At 39.0% G+C, this 20036-nt stretch overlaps 1 protein-coding gene across 1 annotated transcript in view; it reads left to right on the top strand.

Moving 5' to 3' along the window:
- Positions 1-12952, top strand: part of rab12 (RAB12, member RAS oncogene family) — a 51777-nt gene extending 38825 nt beyond the window's left edge. Inside the window, exons 3-6 of the mRNA XM_073047483.1 lie at positions 1290-1428; positions 6293-6382; positions 7983-8087; positions 11368-12952. Coding sequence (XP_072903584.1) covers positions 1290-1428; positions 6293-6382; positions 7983-8087; positions 11368-11478 — 445 coding nt within the window. The 3' untranslated portion in view covers positions 11479-12952. The remainder of the gene's footprint in view (positions 1-1289; positions 1429-6292; positions 6383-7982; positions 8088-11367) is intronic.
- Positions 12953-20036: the final 7084 nt, after the last annotated feature.

Below are 20036 nucleotides of genomic sequence, written 5' to 3'. Positions count from 1 at the left end.
GTTAACAATAGTCTAATTTCTAACTGTCTGTGTGTTCTCATCCCTCATCTGTGTGACTCTTTAAGATATGGCTGCGAGAGGCTGGCAAATAGTAGCACTGTTTCTACTGGAGCATGCGGAGGTAAAATGTATTATTTTATTCAAACTGTATTGTTTGGTTTTATTTGTGATATGACTTGTGGTTATTCATCTGCCTCATCGGATGCTACAAAGCTACAAAACTATTTGGACTTTTAATCAAAATGGGTAGTAATACATAGTGTTTCAGCTCTTTTAATAGAATCTGATAAATTTGACCCAGGAAGGTCATTCAACCCCTCAAGTGTGCTGGTCAATAAATAGTTGCCCTTCTAATTCCATCTTCTACAGCAGGACTGAACTCTTGTAGTTCATGACTCTTAAGTACAGATGCAAATATTCTTTTAAATTATGGACTTCTACTTTTCCATCTCCCTTGTGAGCCTTGACCAACTTTTTTTTTTACTCTTTTGCTAGGGAAAATCAGTTTATTTGGAAATTTTATATGCCTCAATTAAATCTCCCCTCAATCACCACTATTTCAAACAAAACAACCCTAGCTTATCCAAACTTCCATTGGTTAAAATTTGGCAGCATCCTTGTAAATAAATCTCCTTTGTGTGTTCTATATCCAAATTCAATCTTTCCTATAATGTAGTTATTAGAAATGGGTATATTATTCTAGTGTACCTTTACAGTTGTAGTATAACCCATCAGCAATAAATGGCATGCCTCTGCAAATAAAGGAAAACAAATTTGTCTTTTTAACCATATTACTGAATGATCATACTGTCCTTAAGAATACTTGGATATAAATTCAAAGATGCCTTTGTTCCTCCACAAAGGGTATCCGGTCATTTATTATATACTCTGTTGCTTAGTTGAACCTCACTAAGTCATTATCTCATACTTTACTAAATTATATATGGCCAGCCTCTTTCCTATCTATCTTTGTTATTTATAATTAATGGTTATTTGGGCATTTGTAATAATTTAATCAAAGCAGGTCTATACAACTTTTGACAATGTATTCAATTACCTTTATTTTTTAATGTTCCTTGCTTAAAAGGCTGACATTTATCAGCTGAGTTAAGTACTTTTTTGACCAAGGTTATTTTAATCAACCCACTGCATAAATCTCTATTCGAGTCCTGGATTACTAATGTAACTAGGTGGCAGGGGGAAAAAAACAACTGATTGGACGTGTAGGTGCTTCATTGTGTCAAAGTTTTGAATATTCTTAACTTTTTAAAATCACACTTTTTCCTCAGGGATACTGCAGGGCAGGAGAGATTCAACAGCATTACTTCAGCATACTACAGGAGTGCCAAAGGAATTATCTTGGTATATGACATTACAAAAAAAGAAACATTTGAAGATGTACCTAAATGGATGAAAATGATTGACAAGGTAATGAAGCTGATATTGTAAAATTTGTAAGTTTTCAGAGAATTTGTAAAAGTCCAGTATCTATTTTGGCTGAATCTGACTTTAATATGCTTTGTTTTGTTTGCTTCCAGAAAACTTTTTGGTCTGGTCTGTTAGCAAACGTGTTTGTTTCACTTGGGCACGAAAAGATAATACCATAAGACACAGGAGCAGCATTAAGCCATTTGACTCATTGAGTCTGCCTTGGCATTCCATCTCCAAATAACCTTTGATGCTTGATTAGCCAAGAACCTTTCAATTACCACCTTAAATATACCCAATGACTTGGTCTGCACAGTTGTCTGTGGCAATGAATTCCATAGGTCACTGCCCTCTGGCAAAAGAAATCTTTCCTCTTTGTTCTAAATGGATGTTACTCAATTCTGAGGCTGTGCCCTGTGGTCTTAACTGCCCCACAATAGGAAACATCTTCTCCACATCCGCTCTATCTAGGCTCTTCAGTATTCAATAGGTTTCAGTGAGATCCCCACTCATTCTGCTAAAGTGCAGCAACTACAGTCCCAGAGCCATCATATGTTAACCCATTCTTCCTTGGGATAATTCTAGTAAACCTTTTGTGGACCCTCAATGTCAGCACCATTTTTTCTCAGATAAGAGACCCTCAACTGCTCACAATACTCTCAAGTATGGTCTGATAAATGCTTTATAAAGCCTCAGCATTACATCCTTGCTTTTGTATTCTTCGCGTCCTCAAATGTATGCTAACATTACTTATGCCTTCTTTACCACTGACTCATGCTGCAAGTTAACATCTATGGAATCCTGCACAAAGACTCCCAAGTCCCTTTGCACCTTAGAGTTTTGAATTTTCTCCCCATTTATAAACTAGTCCAGGCCTTTAATCCTTTTCCATAATGCATGACCATGCACTTCCATACAATATTTTCCATCTGCCACTTTGCCTATTTCCCCCAATCTGTCTAAGTTATTCTGTAGATGCCCTGCTTGCTCAATGCTACCTGCCCCTCCACCTATCTTCATATCGTCTGCAAACTTGCCACAAAGTCATCAATTCCATCATCCAAATCATTGACATATAATGTGAAAATAAGTGGTGCCAACACTGACCCCTGTGGCGCACTTCTAGTCACCGGCAGCCAACCAGAAAAGGCCCCCTTTACCCCATCTTTGTCTACTGCCAGTTAGCCAATCTTTGCTACATGGTTAAGCAACAGAAAATCTGCAGATGCTGGAATTCCAACAGATTTGTCAAACAAGGTTTTCCCCTTACAGAAACCATGTTGACTTTGGCCTACTTTATCCTGTGCCTCCAAATACCCTGAAACCTTATTCTTAATAATGGACACAACATCTTTCCAACCACTGAAGTCAGGCTAACTGGCCTGTAAGTTCCTTTCTTCTTCCTCATTCCCTTCTTAAAGTGGAGAGACATGTACAATTTTCTTGTCCATAAGACATAGGAGCAGAAATAGGTTATTCAGCTCATTGGGTCTGCTCTACCATTCCATCATGGCTGATCCCACTCAACCCCATACACCTTTGATGCCCTGACTGATCAGGAAACTATCAACTCCTGCCTTAAATATACTCACAGACTTGGCCTCCAGCGCAGTCTGTGGCAGAGCATTCCACAGATTCACTACTCTCTGGCTATAAAAAGATCCCTCCTTACCTCTGTTTTAAAAGGTCACCCCTCAGTTTTGAGGCAGTGCCCTCCAGTTCTGGATATCCCCACCATAGGAAACATCTTCTTGACATTCACCCTATCTAGTCCTTTCAACATTCGGTAGGTTTCAATGACATCCCGTGCATTCTTCTAAATTCCACCGAGTTAATGCCTAAAGTTGCTAAGCTCTCCTCATATGTTAACCCCTTCAATCCTAGAATCATCCTCTGGAACCACATATAAATATAGAAAACCTACAGCACAATACAGGCCCTTTGGCGCACAAAGCTGTGCTGAACATGTCCTTACCTTAGAAATACCTAGGCTTACCCATAGCCCTCTATTTTTCTAAGCTCCATATATCCATCCAGGAGTCTCTTAAAAGACCTTATCGTTTCCGCCACCAGCCCATTCCATGCACTCACCACTCTCTGCGTTTTATATTTTAAAAAACAACTTAACCCTGACATCTCCTCTGTACCTACTTCCAAGCACCTCAAAACTATGCCCTTTCGTGCTGGCCATTTCAGCCCTGGGAAAAGCCTCTGACTATCCATGTGATCAGTGCCTTTCATTATCTTGTTTACCTCTATCAGGTCACCTCTCATCCTCAGTTGCTCCAAGGAAAAAAGGCCGAGTTCACTGAACCTATTCTTATAAGGCATGTTCCCCAATCCAGGCAACATCCTTGTAAATCTCTTTTGCACCCTTTCTATGGTTTCCACGTCCTTCCTGTAGTGAGGTGACCAGAATTGAGCACAGTACTCCAAGTGGGGTCTGACCAGGGTCCTATATAGCTGCAACATTACCACTTGGCTCTTAAACTCAATCCCGCGATTGATGAAGGCCAATGCACTGTATGTCGCCTTAACGACAGAGTCAACCTGCATAGCAGCTTTGAGTGTCTTATGGACTCGGACCCCAAGATCCCTCTGATCTTCCACACTGCCAAGAGTCTTGCCATTAATGTTATATTCTGCCATCATTTTTGACCTACCAAAATGAACCACTTCACACTTATCTAGGTTGAACTCCATCTGCCACTTCTCAGCCCAGTTTTGCATCCTATCAATCTCCCGCTTTAACCTCTGACAGCCCTCCACACTATCCACAACACCCCCAACCTTCGTGTCATCAGCAAATTTACTAACCCATCCCTCCACTTCTTTTTCCAGGTCATGTATAAAAATAACAAAAGAGTAGGGGTCCCAGAACAGATCCCTGAGGCACCCCATTGGTCACCGGACTCCATGCAGAATATGACCCGTCTATAACCACTCTTTGCCTTCTGTGGGCAAGCCAGTTCTGGATCCACAAAGCAATGTCCCCTTGGATCCTATGTCTCCTTACTTTTTTGATAAGCCTTGCATGGGGTACCTTATCAAATGCCTTGCTAAAATCCACATACACTAACACAAGGTAATCTGCAGATGCTGTAAATTCAAGCAACGCATACAAAATGCTGGTGGAACACAGCAGGCCAGGCAGCATCTATAGGAAGAAGTGCAGTCAACATTTTGGGCTAGACCCTTCGTCAGGACTACATCTATGGCTCTACCTTCATCAATATGTTTAGTGACATCCTCAGAGAATTCCATCAAGCTCGTAAGGCACAACCTGCCTTTGACAAAGCCAAGCTGACTATTCCTAATCATATTATGCCTGACCAAATGTTCATAAATTCTGCCTCTCAGGATCTTCTCCATCAACTTACCAACCACTAAAGTAAGATTCACTGGTCTGTAATTTCCTGGGCTATCCCTACTCTCTTTCTTGAATAAGGGAACAACATCCGCAACCCTCCAATCCTCTGGAACCTCTCCCATCCCCACTGATGATGCAAAGATCATTGCCAGAGACTCAGCAATCTCTTCCTTTGCTTCCCACAGTAGCCTGCGGTACATCCCATCTGGTCCCAGTGATTTATCCAACTTGATGCTTTACAAAAGCTCCAGCACATCGTCTTCCTTAATATCTACATGTTCAAGCTTTTCAGTCCACTGCAAGTCATCCCTACAATCGCCAGGATCCTTTTTTGTAGTGAATACTGAAGCAAAGTATTCATTAAGTACTTCTGGAATTCTCTCCAATAACAACACATCCTTATTGATATGGGGCCCAAAACTATTGACAGTGTTCCAACTGTGGCCTGACTAGTGTCTTATTAAGCCTCATAATTTTCTCCTTGCTTTTATATTCTATTCCCCTTGAAATAAATGCCAACATTGCATTTGCCGTCTTTACCACAGTCTCAACCTGTAAATTAACCTTCTGGGAATCTTGCACAAGGACTAAGTCCCTCTGCGCCTCTGATGTTTGAACCTTCTCCCCATTTAGATAAATCTGTACTATCGTTCCTTTTACCAAAATGCATTATCATACATTTCCCAACACTGTATTCCGACTGCCACTATTTCTTGCCCATATTTCCAATTTGTCTGTCCTTCTGCAGTCGTATTGCTTCCTCAGCACCAGCTATCCCTCCACCTATCTTCATATCATCCGCAAACTTTGCCATAAAGCCATCAATTCCATTACAGTATCAAAACCTTTGACAATGTGACAAGTAGTGGGCCAACCAGAAAAGGCCCCCTTTATTCCCACTTGCTGCCTTCTGCCTGTCAGCTATTTCTCTATCCATGCCAATATCTTTCGCCATGGGATTTTATCTTGTTCAACAGCCTCGTGTGGCAACTTATCAAATGCCTTCTGAAAATCCATGTAAATGGCATTCACTGGCTCTCCTTTGTCCACCCTGCTTGTTACTTCCTAGAAGAACTCATAACAGATTTGTCAGGCAAGATTTCCCTTTACAGAAACCATACTGACTTTAATATTTTATCATTGGTCTTCAAGTACCTCAAAACTTTTGTTGCCTGACATGCTGAGTTTTTGAGTTGTTTCTGAGTTCTTATTTCAAATTTCCAGAATTCTATGCTAAATAAGGTAGGGGATTAAAATACTTAGGATCATGGCAATGATAACTGCCCAAGTGACTTCTCTCTGCTTGCAGGATTGATGATTGGGTTACTAAAAATATTTTTTGCTGGAAAGAAAGCGCACTGTTACTAAGGTTCTAATATTGCTACTTCTGGAATTATTCATGTTTTTCACCAAATATCTCAAGTGTTAGTCCATCTATACTTCACGGTACCTTCTAACTGCTGGTAACTGTTTTTTTAATTTTGTGTTGCACAGTATGCTTCAGAGGATGCAGAGCTTCTGTTAGTGGGAAATAAGCTAGATTGTGAAGTTGACCGAGCAATTACTCGTCAGCAAGGAGAGAAGGTAAGAAATAATCAAGATGTAGAGTCTTTTCTCGAAGTAGAACTTTAAATAATAATAACATTCAAATTATTTTGTGAGAAGCTCTTTTTCAGACTGTAACAGTAAGGAGTTAGTCAGTCTCTGGTACTTGGATAGCAAAGATTGAGTAGGTCAACTTCGTGGAAGGTTGAGGAAGGCTTTTTGGCTAATTGGATCCAGAGAGGGAGTTTTTTTTTTAAAGTATTCTGGGACATTCATCTGGTTATCTCTTTATTGTGTGATATACATATCTTAAAAATAACAGTGCTACATCTTTCTGCACTGTTAAGATGCAAGACCTAAGACGAGCAGAAATAGGTCATTTGTCCCATTGAGCCCTCTCTGCCATTCAATCATTAATCACTTGGTCTCCACAGCTATCTGTGGCAATGAATTATACTGATCCACCACCTGCTGGCTGAAGAAATTCTTCCTCATTTCTGTTCTAAGGGGACATCCTTCTATTCTGAGTTTGTGCCCTGTGGTCCTAGACCCTCTCACTCCATATCCTCTCCATATCCATTCTCTCTTGGGCTTTCAATATTCTACATTTGCATTTTAAGTTATATTGCAGACAGTATTTTGACATCCTTGGAAGTTTTGTACAAAAAATGATCTCACTGAAGTGTACAAAATAATTAACTTTCTACTAGTCTAGCTGTTCTTCATTGTTGTATTAGCTTTAAAAGTTACTGTTGTCTGATTCAGCATACTGCATGTTAAATCAATCCATGGCATTTCATGGAATATTCCTCCTTGCTGCATGCATTGTTTTACCTTCTCCACTTCTATCTGGCAGAATTCTGAATAAGGTACTCATTCACACTTTATCCAACTTATACCCTGAATCAGGTGCCTCTTTGATGTTGATCTATTAATAAAAGCACTGTACATTGCATTCAATTTCAAAATACATACAATTTAATTTATTTTATTCTCTTAGAAATCTAGAAGTTTCATGATATTCTGTTATCAGACATGATGAAAGAATGTGATGGGGAAGAGGGTATTGGAGTTGTTAATGGACATTGCAGTTGTTAATGGACAAGTCAGCATCTGTATAGATCCTGGGACATGAATTTGAAACCAAACCAAAGGAATTAAATTCGGGTAATTGATTCATCAGTAATAATCAAAAAAATTGCTGAATTATCATAAAAACATCTGTTTCATTGAAATCCTTTGGGGAACAAAATCTGCTGTTCTTAAATCAATTTGGTCCACATATTGCTATTGTAATATGATTTATTCTTAACCCCTCCATTGTGAAATCATTTCGTGATAAATAATGAATGCTGACCCAAGAATGACATCCACATGCACTGAAGTAATTGCTAGAGAGCTTAATTCCAGTTTTTAGGATCAATGTTAGTCAGATCAAGATAAAATAATTTTACACCAAAACTCATCTGTAATTCATTCTTTTTCCTCCTTTTTCTGATCTGCTCTGTGCAGATCTGTAATTTGCTTATAATGCTCCTTATCAAAATGCATATTCCCACTTCTAGTGAAATTATTTAAAGACCAAAGGAATATTTTTCTCCAGCTGCCTTGCTAAACATTTAATCTTTAATTTCCTCAGTTTGCCCTGCAGATAACTGGGATGCGTTTTTGTGAAGCTAGTGCAAAGGACAACTACAATGTCAGTGAGATATTTTTGAAGCTCGTGGATGACATTTTAAATAAGGCAAGTTCATTTTGAATGAAGAGCAAAGCTTTTAAACATCAAAGTCTACTGTTGTATTTATGATCTTTCATGTGAATTTCAAGGCCAGTTGAGACTGTCACTTAAGAAGCTGGCAGTGTTGTATGGTAAAAACCATTCCTGACAGGACTGGTCGTAATTAGTTGTGGCAATTAAATGGAGGAGGAAACTTCATGAACATCTCCATCCAGGACATTGTCAGAACCCAGCACAAGTGGCTGTTATTGATATCCTCTACATCATTAAATCCATTCATTAGTTAATTAAGTTCACTTCATATGATATAGTCATAGAAAGATACAGCACAAATAAGCTGTTCATTTCACTATGTCTGTGCCAATCATCCACCAATCATTTACTCTAATCCAACATTAATCCCTTTTCCCCCCACTTTCTCATAAACTTCCCGGACCCTACACACAATATTAGGATATAGAAGAGCAGATGACCCAAAGAAAAGCCATGCAGTCAGATGACTGATATGAAACTCACACTGCTGACATCAGTAGTCAGGATTGAACCCTTGTCTCTCCCACTGCATGCAACAGCTTTACTCTCTCTACTGCTGTGACCTTGCGTTAATACAACAGAAGTCATGGGTTCCATCAACATTCCAACTGTAGTGCTGAGACAATGTGCGCTACATTATACTTGTCTACGCCAACCCATTTGCCCACATTGGACCTGTATCCTTCTTCCCCTTTCTAAGTTCCTGACTAAGTGCCCTTTTATGTGTTGTAATTAGAGTAGAAAGTGATTCCCCTTACAACCTAAAGGCTGCCTACCAGCACTCAAATTTCACAAGTTTGAAGTAAATGTATTATCAAATTACATATGTATATGTTGCTACATACAACCCTGCGATTCATTTTCTTGAGGTCACTCACAGTATATACAAAGAAACACAATAGAATCAATGAAAGACCACAAACACCAGTGTGCAAAAGACGACAGACTGCAAATACAAAGAGAGAAAAAACAGTAATAAACATTGAGAACATGAGAGAAGTCCTTGAAAGTGAGGCCATAAGTTGTGGGAGCAGTTCTGTGTTCAGGGTGAGTGATGTTATCCTCTGGTTCAAGAGCTTGATGGTTGAGGGGTCATAATTGTTCCTGAATCTGGTGGTGTGGGTCTTGAGGTTCCTGTACCATCTCTTTGATGACAGGAATGAGAAGAAAGCATGGTCCTCTGCCTTTCTGTGACAGCACTCCATGTAGATGTGCTCAATGGTGGCTGATATTGCATTCTGCCAGGGCCAGTCACTCCTGACCTCCTTACATTATTATTTCAAACATGGGCAAAAGAGCTGAATTCCAGTTTACAGTTCCTCAGGTAATGTAGTACATCTGCACTAAAAGCAGCCTGGATAAGCAAAGAGTTTTCAAATGATGAGTATGTTCAGGCCACGAGTTTCTAGCAATGGAAGTCTCCAAACAGTTGCAAACCACCTTGTTTCCCCAGCGACCTGCTATCTGAAAAGCTCTGTTTCGTACTGTAATGGAATGCTTTGAAATAGCTATATAGTAGCACCAACAGCATTAAAGAAACTCAGTACCATCCAGGCCTAAGCTGCTTATGTCTTTTGGTATACCATCCACATGGCCACCACATTCACACTGCAAACACAGTCTGTCTGTGTTATGACCCACAAGCAGCAGTTGATTAGGAGCAGCTTTATCAGCAGCACCTTCCAAACCCACAGTCTGTACTCTCCTAGAAGGGTAAATGTAGTAGGTGCAAGCTATTGGAAACAAACCTGCAAGTCTCCTGTTAGGTCACACATAATCCTGACTAAATACACACATTTTTCCTTCATTGTTATAGACCACAGTCTTGGCAATCCTTGTATAAAAACACCGAACTGCCTTCAGCACAAGAACCACCTAATAATAGAAGGCAGCTTGTCACCACCATGTTAGGACAGTAAGGGATTCTGCTTCATTACATCGTGAACTGACAGCAGTAATTGGGATTTTTGTACATTCAACATAAGGTGGGAATCCCAAAATTGCGGAAATAATTGACTCCTGCTGTTGGAAGCTTTGCTGTGTTTTGCAGCCTTCTCCAAAGGAATGAAGTATAAACGTTCGAATCGCTAGCAACATGAGCTATTCATGAACCAGACTCGCTGTAAAATGTTACAAAATCTTGATATTTTTTCTTTGCAAGAGGTCTGTTTTAGAGGTGCATTGTGTTATATGTACTGCTTCTCAAAACTCCTAACTTATTCTCTCTGTTCAACAATTCCCTCTGATATACTCTTAAAATATACTGATATATCAGCTCCTACAATTAAACATGTGCATCATTTAGTCCTTAGTGCTCTATTGAGTGCTAGTATATTGAGTAAAAATTTTACTTTTCCTTCCTGGCTTGCTATCTGAGATTTCCTAAATGTGTTGGGCTGCTGACAGGCATTCCGTCTGCTGGATGTATGTGATCACTTTGAACCAATGCCTGCCTGTAATCATCACTAGAAATTCTCATTCCAAATATTGCTAGATATCTGTGAATGACTTTTTCCAAGTTAACAACAAGTGTCATTGCTTCAATGCTATCTATATTAGCATTCTCTAGTATTTTATCAACTCTAAAACAGTTCTATTTATTTTCCAAATAAGTTCTTTCTAATAAATGATGTTTGTTTGAATGTTAGTGACAGATATGCTTGTAAGTAGAAAAAAAACAGTGAAAGCAGGAGTTCATAGTGTGATTTTAGTGAATGTTTCTCCAAGATCTCCTTGTGATGTTGCCATTGACAACAACTCACCCAAACTTGCCATCATTGGCACACTGAGCACAACTTCCAACAGCAGAAGTGGCAGCTGTTGTTTCATTACCTGAATCACAATTTAGAGCAATGAGAAACAGCCAGCTGTCAAAATTGTTGCAAATTGCCTTTTTCCACAGAGTACCCTGTGCAATATTGTAGCATGTGATAGCATACAAATTCCACAGTACTGTATATTGGCAACTCCCCAGCTGGTGTTAATGCTTCTCATAAGCCTCCTCCAGCATCTCTCATCTATTAGCACTACATTTTATTTTGTATTCTTTCATGTATTTGTCAAGCATTTCTATAAATACATCAGATTTGCTTTTATGCTTTGGATTATATTGACTCAGCTTTTTGACTTGGATAATTGCTTTGAAATCACAAAGTGTATAAAGTTTTTAAAAATCTGCTTTCATCTTTTATCTCTCTCTTTTGATGTCTGAAGCTTAAAGAATTGTAATGTTTTACCCTATGCAAACTTTCAGATGCCTGAAGTACCCAAGCGCGAGTTATCAAACAGCATCCTGTCACTACAGCCAGAGCCTGAAATTCCACCAGAACTTCCACCAGCTCGGCCGAATGTTCGCTGCTGCTGACTGGTGCTTCTCCCCTGCGCCATACTGCGCTCGTACTCGCGTACGTCTCTGCAATGCAATCAGTCTCACCATTGTCATCATTGCACTTTGTAGGAATGATCAGAGAAGAACTTGGACTAACTGTGTATATGTGTGAAGTTTTAAAATGGCATAGGATAAAATTACTCTGTTCAGAATAACTGCACATGTATTTTTAAAAATCCTCTGATCTCTAGCAAAGTTGATGTTTTCTATACTAGTACAGTATTTAATGTTGGCACGTAGTACCAAGTGATTTCTAAACTTTGGAAGGGACTTTTTTTATTGGTACTCTAAAGAAAGTCAAGCCACCAAAAAGGCTGTCTAAATACTAGCACAGAGCTGCTATTGTCAGTGGTATCATGGTATCACTGCTGCCTTTGAGTAGTACACGGTGGGTACATTAGAAAAACATATGAACCCAGTTTGGAAAATATTTTGGAAATTTTGTGAATCCTAATAATACACATACAAGGGAACCCCATTAGATACATGGTTGGTTTGTTTGTACATTGGTGCATAGACTGCAAATATGCATTTTAAGTTCCCAGGAAGCTTTGGGAACTAAAGGGTTAACACTAAGTTGTGATCTATCATTTGGAGAAAACAAGAGTTGTTCTCAGAGTGTGAAGCACAAAAATATTTAATGTGCAGTGGCAGAAATGTGCCATGCAATTTGAGTATTTTATCAAAGACAGAACACTATTGTGGTCAGGGCAGACATAATCCACTTTTCTCCATACTAATCATAAAAGGTGTGTTGTGAAAGGACACGATTTGTGGTCATTTTAGAAGCACTTAATGTTAAGTTCTGGGCAGAGGGAGGGGGGTAATGGGTAAATGGTTCAGGCTCATATTTTAGGTGAGTATTTTATAGTGTACTTGAAATTTCAAGAGGGCATTTTATAAAAGTTGCCTTATGTGGATCAAATGTTTCAATATTTGGTCTGTTCAAAGATATTTTGATTGTGCAAATGACTGCACCTCGCACTTGCACCATAGCTGTACTCAGCACTCCTTCATAACGATGTTAGATTTAAATTTTGGGTGCCAAGTGCATTGCAAAGTGGGTGTAATTTACTTGAAGGAAACCCCCACTTAAGCCGTGGCTCATAATACGAGCAACAGAGTAACTTCCATATCCAAGACTGAAGATTTTTTTGTGGAAATATGTGAGTACAGTATTCACTTTGCTATATTAATGGTTGGGGAAGTAATTTTGAATTACACAAAAAGTTTGTACTGTGGATCCCACAAAAGGGCAGATACACTCCCAGCTTGATTCCAGATTGTGCTTGGTCATTGCTGTATGTGGAATATGAAGGTCTTCCCACTATTAGTGCATGTTATTTAAGAAGTGAAGTCTGTCTCTGGTGTAGCTGATTTCTTTTTTTGATGGATTCAAATATAAGCATGGTATGTAAAATTGTGACCTATTAAAACTATATACACATAAGCACCTAAACTGTTTACTTTGTTTATTGAAGCAATGCCGGAAATGATCGAGTCTGCCCAGAAGAATGGATATTACAATGTATCATAACATCTTCTGTATGAGAACACTATTGCATGTATAGGGCTTTCTCAGCTGATCATTTCTTGGCACTTGGGAAATGAGGATGCTACACATGTACATTTTAAAATTGTGTGATTTGCTGATGTGCATTTCAAAATTATCTTTTAAAACAACTACGTTCAAAGTTGTTGGTTCCATCGTGCATTTACACTTCAGGTGTTTGAGACTTGGTGCTCTCACCAGGTTGTTTTCTGGGAAATCACTGGTTGGGTTATTTATGTTAGGTCTCAGATACTGTTTCTCAGGCAAGGAGGGGATGGTAAAAAGTATCCCCTTGGGGGAGAACAAGTGGTGGTGGAGGCTGCATAAGGCAGGTATAGGTCCTCTCCAGGTTATGAATGCCTGAATTTTGGACATAAAACAAGGCTCCCATATTATCAGATATAAAAGTCCAACATAATACATGCATAAAACATTCATTCCTACGGACAGCTGAACTGATTTCCTCTGCGCTTTTGGTAATTCTTCTCAGTCTTATTGTGTATCTATGTCATTTTTTTAAACATTTATCATTGTAACTAATCTTTGGGTATTTTCCTTTATAATATTGATTTATGGATATCAGAAAAACGACCTTTTTAACTGCATACAGACCATCGCTGGTAAGGGAGGGAGAAGTGTAGGGCACTTCGGGGAAGAGGTGTTTGGAAGATTGTTCTGCGAGACCTAGAGCATGTACATGAGCATGGGGGTTTGTGTATGTCTGCATGCAGGAACTTGTACATTGCTGCCATTCTGATATCCTAAGACCATGAAATGTGGCCACAAGGCATTTTGCCCTTTGATGCCTCATTATGGCTGATCTCGACATTCATTAAATCCACTTACTCTTTCCCCATAACCCTTGCCACCTTTACTGATAGAAATCTTTCTCTCTCAGCCTTTTTTGTACACGAGGATTCTGCTTCCACTGGTCTCTGTGTCAATTCCAAACACTACAGATTCAGACTTAATATCAATGATATACAACATAAAATTTGTTTTGCGGTCACAGTACAGTGCGAGACTAAATTACTAAAGTAAATAGTGGGGGGGAAAGGGAGAAATTTATCAGTTTCATGTAGCTGCCCCCTTATTCTAAGGAGGTATCATTGGTTCTAGGCTCATGAATTTTCTTGGATGCTTTTACTGCATAAACTTATTCCAGCTGATCAAATACCTGCATTTTTAATTTACATTGAGTTACTAAATCTGAAATTGAATTATTACTAGAAGTTAATGCTGAAAGTGGTGAAAATTTCTAATATTTGAACATATTAAAACAATTAACAGTAATTCACTAAATCTTCAAAAGACAGCCAGTAGAAATTCAACATTGCCAGGAGAAAAATGAGGAAGCCTTATGCCAGTGCATAGAAAGCTGGGTCTTAAGAAGCTAATAAATCATTTGGGTAGAATTTATGAACTGCCTGTTATTAATTAGGACCTATATATTCTTCTTACCCTGCCCACGTAACCAACATTGTAGAAAAAGAAAAAAATGAAACATTAATTTTGATCCTCCTTTCTCTAAAAAAAATCTTAACCTTTATTGGAACCTATGAAGCTTTCAGATTATTTTGCTTCAAAAGGAGAGTTGCAGATTAAAAGCAATATGATGGATTAAATTTTCTAGAGACCAACTAAAATTATAAAAGTGGAGTATAACTTTCAACATCAAAATACTCAAAACATCCTTCTGAACAGCTTTAAACTGGTTTATACTAATTAACCATGGAAATGAGCAATGGATAATTTTTATTTAAGGTTCAGAAGAGTATAGGTTTTAGAAGTAGAGCAGACTGCCCTCAGCTTCAAGCACAAACTTTAAAACAATGTTTAAAGTACCTCAAATATATTAATACACAGTATAATTGATATAATATAAATATATAATTTTAAAAGTGTAGTGGCATGGTAGCAGCGTGCTTAATATAATGTTATATTGAGCCGGGTCCAATTCCACTATTGCCTGTCAGGTGTTCTCCCCATGACCGCGTGAGTTTCCTTCGGGTGCTTTGATTTCCGCCCACAGGCGTACAGGTTAGTAGTTTAATTGGTTACAGAGGTGTAATTGAGTAGCACAGGCTCAATGGGGCTGGAAGGGCCTGTTACCATGCTGTATCTCTAAATAACAATTTTTAAATATATCTTTAATTTGACAGTACATTGCACGCTCTTACCTAATACGAAGGTACTTGGTGCCATTTGTAATGAACAGTTGTAACTGGGTATTCTTAAGGTAAAGTGGGAAATACTTTGCTCCCAGCAGTGCAGCCAGCTTTTCTGGACAGACAAACAGAATTATTGACAAACAAGAAAATTTGCAGACACTGGAAATCAAAGCAATCACACAAAATGGTGGAGGAACACAGCAGGCCAAGTAGCATCTATGGAAAAGAGTAAACATTATTGTTTCAGTTCATGATTTATATCAAATCTGGGAAGTGTTCGATAAACAGGTATAAATGATGTTGAGAGTAGGGGATGGGAGAACAAAAGGAAAGGTCTGGTAAGGGAAAAGGTGGATGAAATTAAATTACAAAATGGACTGGTATTGCCAATTCCTTTTGTGTTTTACTGAGGCAAATTACCTCAGTGCTTTGGAAAATAACTGATAAATAAAGATTGGTATTTTATGAATCAGTTCATGTTCGTCACAGTACTAAAGCTGATATTTTCTAAATACTAGAAATTACCAGCTACACTCTGGCCCCTCTTTTTATTAGAGTAAATTATCTTTGTATGAAGATTTTAAGTTATTCAGTATATCCTTGCTGGTATTAAGTGTGTGAAAATCCAACAACTGACCTTAGCAAGTTAAGATGTGATCAATATTCTTTAATTAATTGGGAAAATAAATGGAATTAGATTTGTTAACCAACTGTTTTACAAGTGTGATATATAATGTTAAAAAGCATATGTTTCTATTACGTACATCAAAGGTGTGTGGTGTTTTCCTCATCCATTGTGAGTATGTATATGTGAAATTGGGTTCCTTCCCAAGCTAGTTACATACATAAAAAGTGCCAGTTTATTAGATACAGGAGTGAAGCCTGTGTGGTCTTTGCTGCTGGAGCCCTTCCACTTCAAGGTTTGACGTGTTGCGCATTCACAGATGCTACTCTGTACACCGGTGCTGTACCACCTTGGTTATTTGAGTTACTGTCAGCTTGAACCAATCTGGTCATTCACCTCTGACCTCTCATTAACAAGTTGTTTTTGCCCACAAAACTGCTGCTCACTGTTTCTCTTACTGTTAAGCAAGGGATCCATGGACTGTAGGTTGGGAACCCCTGCTGTAGTCACTGTTGTGTGTGAAAATCTCAGATCAGTTTCTGAGATATTCAAACCACCTCATCTGGCACCAACAACCATTCCACAGTCAAGGTATCTTAGATCACATTAATTCTTCATTCTGATGTTTGAACTGAACTTGAACATGCTTTAATACATTGTATTGCTGCCACATGATTTGGATATTTGCATTACTAAGCAAATGTATGCAATAAAGTCATCACTGAGTGTAATTTCTTGCACTTCTATCAATGTGTGATGCTATAAACATTGTTTTATTTCAGAATTAAAATGCTTCATAATTCTGATCTTGGTGTTTCACATTTTCAAACAAACAAATCAGTGTGCCTTTCACAAGCTGGGAATGGTTTTTTGGCTGATTTTGCCAGATGCAGAGTGATTTGAACAAAAGAAAATTCTGAACAGGGGTAGTGGGAATCTTCAGCAATGAGCCCTCATCTGTGGAGAGAGAAATAATTAACATTTCAGTTGATGCATTTTCATGATAATGGAAAACCCCTGTATGAACAATAACTGACCTTGATGTTCTCCATTCCCACCACCTCAGCCACTAAGTTGAACTTGAGTGATCACTAGATTCGGAAGAATGAATTTCAAGGTATTCTTGTACAAATAGATATTCTGGCACTGGAATATGTTGTGTCCACTGCTTGCTGGCTGTGTTTTGTAATTTACTAAACAAAATATTTTTGAAATAAACTTGGGTATCTCAAAAACTGCTGATCTGGGATTTCCACATACAACACCCTCTAGAGTTTACAGAGAATGGTTCAAAAACAAAAAAAATCCACGAGTGCCTCGTTAATGAGAGGTTAGAGAGAATGGTCAGACTGGTTCAACAAGTTTAACTGTTATAATTTGTATCAATAATACAGTATATAGTACCGGTAATTTATCTACAGCTGAAAACATCTACATTGCACTGCACATTCCTTTTGTCACCTGTTGCAGCTGCTCTCATTCACCTGTCAATCTGATAGCGTCAACAGATTATCCCCAAGGTAAGCCTAGCTTCGCCTGTTCGGAGATATTCCCTTTGCCCTTTTTATCCCTCTGTTAGCGTTTTCTGCAACTTGAAGTAAGAAAACAAGTTAATTTCCTTAGTTCTAGCAAAGGGGTCTTTGACCTGAAATGTTAACTCTGCTTCTCTTCACACAAATGAGCCCTGACCCGGAGGATTGGAAGATTGCAAACTCTAAGAAGGGAGGAAGGCAAAAGAAAGGAAATTATAGGCCAGTTAGCCTAACCTCAGTGGTTGGGAAAGTGTTGGAGTCCATTATTAAGGGTGAGGTTTTGAGGTACTTGGAGATGAATAAAATGGTCAAATTCAGCAAGGGAAATCTTGCCTGACAAATCTGTTAAGAGTTCTTCGATGAAGTAACAAGCAGGGTGGACAAAGGAGAGGCAGTGGATATCATTTACTTGGATTTTTAGAAGGCATTTGATGGAGCTCATGGAATTGATGGCTTTGTGGCGAAGATAAGTGATTGCAGAAGGATTTAAACAAATTGGAAGAATGAGCAAAAAGTGGCAGATGGAATACAGCTTTGGGAAATGTATGATAATGCATTTTGGTAAAAGGAGCAATATTATGGACTATTATCTAAATGGGGAGAAGCTTCAAACATCAGAAGTGCGGAGGGACTTTGGAGTCCTCGTGCAAGACTCCCAGAAGGTTACAGGTGGAGTCTGTGGTAAAGAAGGGAATTGCAATGTTGGCATTTATTTTAAGAAAATAGAATATAAAAGCAAGGAGGTAATGCTGAGCCTTTATAAGGCGCTCGTCAGGCCGAACTTAGAGTACTGTCAACAGTGTTGGGCCCCGTGTCGCAGAAAGGATGTGTTGTCATTGGAGAGTCCAGAGGAGGTTCACGAAGATGATTCTGGGAATGAAGGGGACAACATACGAGGCGAGTTTGGTAGCTTTGCGCCTGTCCTCAGTGGATTTTAGAAGAATGCTGGGGGATCTCACTGAAGCCCATAACAGAACATTGGATGGATGTTTCCTCTGGTGGGGGTATCCAGTACTAGAGGGCACAGCGTCAAAATTGAGGGGTGACCTTTCAGAACAGAGGTAAGGAGGATTTTTTTTTGCCGGAGTGTAGTGAATCTGTGGAATGCTCTGCCTCAGACTGTGGTAGAGGCCAAGTCTGTGGGTATATTTAAGGTGGAAGTTGATTGTTTCCTGATCAGTCAGGGCATCAAAGGATATGACGAGAAGACAGTGTATGGGGTTGAGTGGGATCTGCGATCAGCCATGATGAATGGTGGAGCAGACTCAATGGACTGAACAGCCTAATTCTGCTCTTGTGTCTTGTGGTCTTAGGAGCTGTTGCACTGCATTTCCATCAATACTCTGACACCTGCATTTTTTCCCTTACAGTTCCCACAGAGTTTAATGGTATTTTGTGGGAAGCTTTCTTTTGAGGTTGATCCCTGGTGAACATGCAATGTTGATATCAGTGTGTTTTCATCAGTCAGAGACATAGTTGCAAGAATGTGGATCAGATATGTAAATCGGTGCATCAGAGCTCTTGCAGAGGGTGTGGAAATTCCCAGAGGAGTGTGATGACTAGATCATTGAGGAAGCGGACACATATTTGAAAGATCATGGAACTGACACTTCTCACTGTCTTACCAATCCATTCCATGCTGGACATTCCCTCTTTTCCCTTCGCCCAACGGGCAGAAGATACAAAGTAGTGAAAACACCTACCACCAGGCTCAAATACAGCTTTTATCCTGCTGTTAAAAGACTATTGAATGATTCCCTTGTACAATAAGATGGACTCTTGCCAACACAATTTACCTCAATATAGCCTTGCACCTTAATGTCTGCCTGAGCTGCCCTTTCTCTGTAACACTTGACTCTGCTTTCTGTTATTTTCTCTTGTACTACCTGTATAGTACAGTGCTCTGGTGTACTGCTCTCCTTGTCTGTGATGTAGGAAGTACACAATTCAGAAGTAAGGCAAACTCCACTTAATTGAACACAGTAGTGAGGATCTAGTGTCCAAGCTCCAAGTGCTTTATTGGGCAGCACTCACATATACAATTGAATAAGAGTAAAACAGAGAGAACCAGAAAAATGTAAGTACTTAATGCAGCTAACATGATTAAGTCAAACATTTATAAGGAATTTATGAAGATAGACTTTCATGTAAAATATCCAAAAATTATGCACCACATGAGTAAGCAAAGTTTTAAAGTATGTGAAAAGATTAATATGTTAAGCATTCCTTAAATTCCCACTGCTGGTCAAAGACTATACTGATAATCAGAGAAGAAACTTTTACATGCTAGCAGAAAAATCCCCTAATTTCAATGGCATGACCAAAGGATATTCTTGTTTCCATTACCTTTAGAACTGATCAGCTAAATTCTACATCTAATGCCATTACTGTTTATAAAGGTCCTGTTCTGTAAAGTTTCGAGTCTAGGTGATGCCCTGTTCTATTGTGTGAGAAGCATTGTAGGAATGAGAATTAAAGATGAGTTTGCATTTGCAGAGACTGGAACCAATTACCTCATGTTTGTAATTGACATTGCATGTGCCGTGAGAATGCACAGAACCTCATGACTGAAGATGAAAGATCCTGGATTAAAGTCCAAAGTGCAGCCTTGCCTGTTGATATACCTCTGCACCTTAAAGTCCTTTGTTACTTTC

The sequence above is a fragment of the Hemitrygon akajei genome, chromosome 1 (assembly GCF_048418815.1).
Source record: "Hemitrygon akajei chromosome 1, sHemAka1.3, whole genome shotgun sequence".
Taxonomy (NCBI): domain Eukaryota; kingdom Metazoa; phylum Chordata; class Chondrichthyes; order Myliobatiformes; family Dasyatidae; genus Hemitrygon; species Hemitrygon akajei.
This window is presented reverse-complemented; position numbering and strand designations above follow the sequence as displayed.